At 26.6% G+C, this 8,308-nt stretch overlaps 1 protein-coding gene across 2 annotated transcripts; it reads left to right on the forward strand.

Moving 5' to 3' along the window:
• Positions 1-3,365: 3,365 nt before the first annotated feature.
• Positions 3,366-8,087, forward strand: LOC113865346 (protein GRAVITROPIC IN THE LIGHT 1-like). Of its 2 annotated transcripts, XM_027499824.1 has the most exons (4): positions 3,366-3,695; positions 3,801-3,862; positions 4,088-4,236; positions 6,244-8,087. In XM_027499824.1, exon 4 carries the CDS (start codon positions 6,244-6,246, stop codon positions 7,618-7,620), a length of 1,377 nt encoding a protein of 458 aa, XP_027355625.1. In that variant the 5' UTR covers positions 3,366-3,695; positions 3,801-3,862; positions 4,088-4,236; the 3' UTR covers positions 7,621-8,087. The 2 variants fall into 2 exon arrangements, with proteins under 2 accessions (XP_027355625.1, XP_027355626.1); XM_027499825.1 differs by lacking the exon at positions 3,801-3,862 and having other exon boundaries at positions 3,521-3,695.
• Positions 8,088-8,308: the final 221 nt, after the last annotated feature.

An 8,308-nucleotide genomic window follows, 5' to 3' on the forward strand; every position in this document is an offset into this window, starting at 1 on the left:
AATCATAAATTAAAATTATGCTTATTTATTTATTAATAATTTTTAAAAGAGTATAGGTGATAAATCAAATCAAATCATTAAACAAGAGCTTATGTATCCTGTAGAGTTCTTGAATACTTTAAATTTTAATGGATTTCCTCTCCATTGCTTGCAACTCAAAGAAAAAATGTCAATTATGCTATCTAGGAACATCAATCCCACATTAGGAATGTATAATGGAACAAGACTCCTTATTAAAGACAATCATTAAATAATGTTGGATTATATTTGCCAAAAGCTATATTTAAACATGGTCAATTATATGTTGCATTGTCTAAAATAATGTCAACAAAAGAAATAAAAATACTTATTATTAAAAAAAATAATAAATATATAGAATATACAACAAATATTACATATAAAAAAGTATTTCATAATATTTTTCGATGTAATTATATTTAATATAATAATTTTTTACCATATTTATATATTTTATATTTTAAAATCATTTAATTTAATAAAAATAAAACAAATCCGTGCAACGCACGAATATATTTACTAGTTTACTTATATTTTTAAATAATATTAAATATTTAAATAAATTTATCTTAATAATTTATTAATTATATAATTTTCTATAAGTTTAATTTATTTAATAAAAAAATTAATTTGATCTTAAAATTGATAAAATTTAACATTTATAAATAATTATCAATTAATAAATTTTGTTAGGGATAACTCACTACTATATAAATATTAATATTATCATTAAAAGTAGAGAATCAAAACAATTTAAATATATTTTAGTTTTTATATTTTACAAATTAAACAATAAATATTATTTTTTGAGTATATTTTAAAAATGATAAAACAAGTTTTTTATTTAAAAAAAAAAAAGCTTTAAAATCACATTTTTCTATAAAATAAAATTATTTATTTTTATATTATTTTTTATTTAATCCAAATAGATCAAATATTTCCTTCTTAATACCTTAATCCTAAATTTACGTTTTATTTAATAAATTAGCTAAAATTACAGACTTGTAATTGTGAAATAAATTGAATTTTTATAATTTATAGCTAAAAAATTATAGTTGTATAGCTAGTAACTTGAATTTGATTTTGTTTACTAAAATTAATTATGTAATTAATTAAAATATGTTAAATAATCATATAAAATGTAATATTATCTTAATACAATATTAAATTAAATTAAAGATATTTTAATTAATTATTTATAATCAATAAAGAATTAATAAAAAATACAAATAAAAAGAAGTAAAAAATAACAAAAACAATGGAATGAGACTAATCTTTAATGTGATGACTGGAAATATTTAACAACACAAAAATAAAAAATAAAACATTAATAATAAAATTTTGAAAAAAATTGAATATTAATTAAATTAATTTTAATTTTTTAATAATTATAATTTGTTTCAATTTTTTATTATTAAATCTTAATTTAGATAAAATTTTCAATAAATATTTATCAGAATAAAAAATTAAGTAATAAAATGAATAAAATTTTTTAAATAAAATTAAATTTATGTTTATCTATTTTTTTGTAAGCACTATAATTTAAATTTTAAAAAATTATTTTTAACTTATTAAAAAATTATTTAAATATTATATTAATTATTTTCTATCAATACTTATAAAATTAATTTTATTATATTATTAATCAAATTAATAAATTAATAAATCAATAAATTACAGTATCAAACACAATTACAAGAATACAAAACTTTTTTATATCTTTTTAATGTTTTTTAATATTTATTATAAAATTTTGTTGACATTAATTTTTTAAGATTAAATTTAAATATTTTGAAATAATAATTTTAATTAAAAAATATTCATTATTTGAAATATAAAATATAATAAATAGATTTTATGATAAAATTTATTAATCATAAATTCTTAAAATCAACTTTAAAAATTGAAGTAAAAACATCATATTTTTTAGAATAAACTAATGATTTTTCAGCTCACTAAACTGATATTATTGAATTTAATTAAATTTATTTAATAAGTGACTGAACATATATTTTATTTTTTAAATTATATTAAATTAAAAATAAATTATAAATTTTTTAATTAATATTAACTTAAAATTAATACTTAGTGGAGACAAAAAATGATAAAACAAAAAAAATCAATCCTTAAAATTAATTATAATTTAAAAAATTATAAAAATAATTTCATTTAAAAATTTTCTCTTATAAATTGCATATAAAATTAATAAATATTTTGTTAAAATGAAAAATCAAGTGAATAAATTAAATATTTATGAATGCATTTTTTTCATAATTAATGTATATTTATATTTTATAAATGTATATTAAATATTAAAATAAAATTATTTAATAAATTATTATTTATTTTTATTTAAAAATATTTTTTAAACTTATTTATTTTAGTTTTATTTTAATAGTTAAATTAACAAATTTTAATATTTATAAAGAGTTATTAAGTGAAGTAATTATGACAATAATCACTTTAAAAATAATTTAAATTGAATAGAAAAGAAAATTAAAATTTAGAATATAAATTATAAAAATATATATTTTGAAATTATGTTAAAATAAAAATAAAATATTTAATATAAAAAATAATTTATTATGAAAGAAAAATAAATTTAATTTGGGAATATTTTAAAAAAACATTTTTAAGAATTTATATTTACAAATTATAAATAAAATTATTTTATATTAATTAAAATTATAAAAATTAAATAAAAATAAATTGTAAAATTTGAAATTAATATTAAATTAAATATGAAATATTTAACATAAAAATAACTTAATATGAAAGAAAACTAACTTTTATTTGAGAATATTTTAATTTTTATTAAAGATTTTATATTTACAAATTACAAATAAAAATTCATGAATGTTTTATATTGAATAAAATTATTAAATTTAAATAAAAATAAACTGTAAAATATGAAATTAATATTAAATTAAGAAAATATTAATTGTTTTGAAAATTTTATAACCATATTAAATAAAAAAACAAGTGGTATCAAATAAAAAATTATTATATTGATTATTTTAAAATATAAGATACATTTAATAATTTTTATTTAACAATGAAGTGTTTTTATATTTATAAATAAATAAAAGAGAATTTAACATTATTATACGAGACAAGTTTAAACGAAAGAGTATCTAACTAGCTAGCCTATATGCACAATGAACTATTATCCTCTTGAAATTCCAATTCTAACCTTCCCGCCCTACTCAATCTCCAACTACTTCCTACGAAACGGAACATGTAATATCAGCATCCTCTGAGGGCATCAAACTAACCTTAAAATTACCGAAAGCGACACCACACTCTGCAATCTTTTAAATTCCCAATGCCGAGACTGTTGTCAGGTCGGAACATATCTCAAACGCTGTCCCTTTTCGTCATCTCACGCATACTCTCTCTCTCTCAACAGCTATGGTATTTCTGTCTCTCCGAAGGGTCGTTAAAATAATAATAAAAATAACAATAAATGAAAAGGAAACACTAACAATTCAACTTAAGCCCAAGAGTCACTACGACGAGGTTTTCTAAGCTGAGAAGAAACGGCACCACGAAGCCTGAGAAGACGAAACAAGAGAACACACAAAACAACACCGTAACACGAACAAGTATTTGAAGAGATTGGTCAACTGGGTCGTTTTCATTTTTTCTTCTTCTCATTTCTTGGTTTTCTTGTTCAGGTTAGCTGAGGAAACTTCAGAAGAAACTTCGTTAACCTATTTTTATATACTAGTTGTTCTCATTCATTCACTATTGGTTGGTTCTGTTTCTCTCTTTGTATTAAGGAGGAGACAGAAACAGAGTCAGCAACTTTTAGAGGGGGTTTTGGTTTGAAGGAAAAATAAAGGTCGGTGTTTTTATTATTATCAAAAGGGAAATATTTTATCTTTTGGACGCGTTTTCATTACAAGCACGTTTAGATTATCTTTCTGTTTTTTTTTCTTTTTAAAAAAAAAACTCTATAAACTCCGTTCTTTTTCTTTGCCTTTTTGTGTGTGTGTGTGTTTTGAAAAAGATTTTTTTTCCCTTTTTATGGGCTTTCTTTACTTTAAGTGGATTTTTGGTTTTGCAGGGTAGTTCAAGTTATCTCTTGGAGAACAATACACGATAACACATATTTGTGTTGTTCTATTCTGACTCTGTTTTCGTGAGATATACGTTTCACTATGTGGAGAAATTAACACAGTCGTTCACTTCTAATTTCTCGGGGTATTTCTTAAGGTACAGTGAAAAATCTTGGTATATCTAATTAATGCTTTCTTGTGTGGTGTTGTGATTCTTTTTCTTTAATTTTGTTACTCTGATCTTTCCGGGTTTTTGACTTTTAAAGTTTTTTGTTTTGGCACTTTCATTTGATGTTTATGATGATTGATAGTTTGGTTAATATGTGGTTTCTGGCAAGAATAACGATTTTTGTTTGTTGTGAGGTTGGTAATTTTTGGATGAAATAAGGAATTGGCTTAATGTTTTTGAGGCCCCATGATGTTGTGTTGTGCTTTATTAAGGTAATATGTCGTGTGTCTGGTAGATTTTGAAAGCACTAAAGAATCTAATCTTGTGTTGATTTGACTTTTTTAATAATAGTCATGTGAATGTCTGTCATAGTGGATGTTGAAATGACAATAGTGGGGGTAAGCAGTCAGTCACAGTGAAAAAATGTTGCATGATCTTGTATGGTGTTTCACCATTCAGATAGACAATGTTCAGTACTCAGTTACTGTCATTTTAGTCACGGGGAAGATCGAAATTTTTGTAAGATTAATAAGTGTGTATTTAGAAACAACGGAAATTTTGTAAAAATTATAATTAATAATATTAAAGTAAATCTATAACTGTTTAAAAATGAGTGAAAAGTGAAAACACGAACTGGCTCTTTGAAGTACAGTTTTCACGTTGTATTTCTGGTTAATTAATTGCTTGTGTTTGTTCCATATAATATATGATAATTGTGTGTGACCACTACTGCTGGGTTCTTAATTGCCTTTGCAAGGTTAAAGGGGTACTTCTAGGCATGGTTTGTGAATAGAGATAGATATCTCTACTACCATCTAGTGATTGGATGCCTAGAGGGGTGATATACATTTTTCTCATCGTCATGATGGTGAATTTAAAAGTTGCATGTCAGATATTTATTCACTTTGATATGGGTCCTATATTGCAGACACATGGGCAACTACTTACTGCTATGCCTAGGCCTGATCTGCTACATGTTGAAAATGAGGAACTCAGGGAATCCTAAGGATTAGAAATCAGGCAAATGTATTTTTTTATCAAAAGAAACAAAACTATTTGTCAGTTTTTTGAATGGTTACTGAAATATTCATAATTATAATATTATTTACCAACATGTAATGATTGCCTAACAAAGGTAGATCACTTGAAATTGCTTTTGGATTTAACTATTAATTTGAGGTTATGAATCTATCGTTGACTGAATTTGCCTTTGTAAAACTTGGGAGGTGAATGGGGTTAATGTTGATCATGACTGTAATCATTATTACTTTCTTAATAAATCAGTGCTGAAGGTAACCCAAAGTATTAATTTGACCACTTTACAAACAAGTTCGGAGTAATTTGACTAACGGGTCAATTCTCTTATGTTATTTGGACCGCAATTTTAGTAAACTAAACAAGGCCTGATAAACTTGTTAAAAACACAATATAATATGTAGGAATAATATAGTCATTGTGTTATTGGCTGTGTTAAATTTGGGCCTTGAAGCTTTACTTTCTCTGTGTCGAAGAGTATAATATAGACATTCTTAAAGATTTTTAAATTACTGAATTATCTTTTCTGCTTTTGCTTGATATATAAGGCCATGGTTTCATTTATTATTCACGTTGCAAATTGCCACGTTGGACAAGATGCCTAGTATATACCTTAATGAATTTTAATGCATCTTTTGATCATGTCCTTCATTCTTTATTCTCTAGCGTCCTTATCTTCTAAACATGCTTTTTTAGAAATGACTTTTTGTTTTTCACGCCTTTGAAAGTAGGCAAGCAAGAAGAAATTTTTATAGATGAACAACAAAAAGAAAAATTCCAGCCTCCATTAAAGGCCTCGATCTAAGCATTAAAGCACATTGCTTTTTTCTTTTATTAAACACACTCATCACGATCACCATATTCTTATGCCTTTATTGCCCTTGTTAGTCCTCTTAAACACTTAAGAACACTTGCACTATATTTTCATCTTCATTTGCAATATGTTCAATGTTTCTGCAGATGGAATCTGTTAAGCCATCATCAGTGGCACCAAGCAAGAGCAAACTGGCTCGCACTTTTGCCAAGGTTCTTCATGTTAGAGCAATGACTGGAATTGCACCAGTTGATGGACTGAAGAATGTTAAAGTTGACGCAGATCTCAACAATGAAGGAAACATGGGTAAGAATGCAATAAACAAAGAAGACGAAGAGCTTCAGAAAAGAAAGGCCATAGACGCTTTGCTTGCAAAAACTTTTGCTAGCATTTCAACTGTGAAATCTTCATATGCTCAGCTGCAGTATGCTCAGTCTCCATATGACCCTGATGGAATTCAAGAGGCTGATCAATTGATTGTCTCAGAGTTCAAGACCTTGTCCGAGCTAAAGCAATGTTACTTCAAAAAACAATTTGATCCTTCACCACATAGAGCAATTCTTGCAGCTGAATCAAAGGAGCTGCAAAGTGTCATAAAAACATTCGAGATCATGGGAAAGAAGTTAGAATCACAGGCACGGCTCAAGGAATCCGAGATCATATTTCTCAGAGAGAAATTACTGGAAGCTAATATGTTGAACAAGTCAATTGAGAAGAGGTTAACTCAAAGTGGGTCATTATCAGTTCTTGATAATCTCCATATCTCAGGATTAAGTCCTAGCCATTTTGTTACTGTTCTTCGCCACACCGTTAGGTCCATTAGGAGCTTCGTGAAGTTGTTGGTGAATGAAATGAGATCTGCTGGATGGGATATTGATGCTTCAGTGAATGCTATTACTGAACACAATGTGGTTTACTTCAAAGAAGATCACAAGTGTTTTGCAATCGAGTCCTTTATTTGTAAGGAAATGTTTGATTCCTTCAACTTTCCCAATTTCTCTCTACCTAATGAGTCTTTGCCAGATAGGAACAAGAGGCAATTGTTCTTTGGGAGGTTCAATGAGCTAAAATCTATGAAAGCAAAGGAGTTTCTTGCAGGGAAGCCAAGATCACCATTTGCTAAATTTTGCAGGATCAAGTACTTACGAATTGTTCATCCCAAGATGGAGGCATCATTCTTTGGTAACCTGAGCCAGAGGAACATGTTGAATGCTGGAGAGTTTCCTGACACCAACTTCTTCACATCATTTGCTGAAATGGCTAAAAGGGTTTGGCTCCTACATTGCTTAGCCTTTTCCTTTGAGCCTCAAGCTTCAATCTTTCAAGTGAGGAAAGGGTGTAGATTCTCTGATGTGTACATGGAGAGTGTGAATGATGAAGAAATGGCAGTGGAATCTGAGCCACAAGTTGGTTTCACTGTAGTTCCAGGGTTTATGATTGGTAAAACTGTTATACAGTGCCAAGTCTACCCTTCAAAGCACCAAGGCATATTAAAAAGTTTCACTTCCAAAAAGCAAAGGTAGCAGCAACTGGTGTTTTGATCAGTCACTGACCCCACAATTGTGCAGTAGGTTTGGTTGTTGAAGTGGAAGCAATGTTGAGTTGAACTTTTTGGAGGGTGGGAAGGGAAGGACATGGCTTGTGGGGACTGACCTCTTGGATGGTTCAATGGGGCATCTTGTCCATTTGTATTTTGGCCAGCTTGAAAAGAGAAGAGTGTGAACCGTTGCATTGGGAACCACCCTTTTGTTCAGAATGTTTTTATTTCTTATGCAGTTCAATCAAAATATTTGCCTCCAAATTTTGTTGATATTAGGGCCGGTGGCAGGGATTGTCTAGCTGTAATGCATCTTTTTTACCAGACATTGCATGTGTTATGTACATAATAATGTAGGTGGTAATTTCATTATGCTCTTTTTAACGTGTTTATTTATTTATTTCTCAACATTCTTAAATTAATAGTAAGAATTAGAAATTAGTCGATCTTCTTGTTATGAGACAATCATAAGTTTTTATTTTGGTTTTGGTCTTTAATTTTTTGTATTACGTATTGATTTTTTATTAGAAATTACGAAATTACGAAATTTAAAGTAAAAAAGTTATATATATGTATGAAGATATTGTATATTAATGTCTGCAGGGATGAAATGTAATTCATCATTTTGTTTTCCATTTTCATTTTGAAGTGTGGCCTAGGATACCTTTACGCTA

Source organism: Abrus precatorius, unplaced genomic scaffold (assembly GCF_003935025.1).
Source record: "Abrus precatorius isolate BTA unplaced genomic scaffold, Abrus_2018 Scaffold4, whole genome shotgun sequence".
Taxonomy (NCBI): Eukaryota; Viridiplantae; Streptophyta; class Magnoliopsida; order Fabales; family Fabaceae; genus Abrus; species Abrus precatorius.

What these genes read in the sequence shown, in the direction of transcription:
- LOC113865346 (XM_027499824.1), top strand. Translation starts at nt 6,244, where the DNA reads ATGGAATCTGTTAAGCCATCATCAGTGGCACCAAGCAAGAGCAAACTG.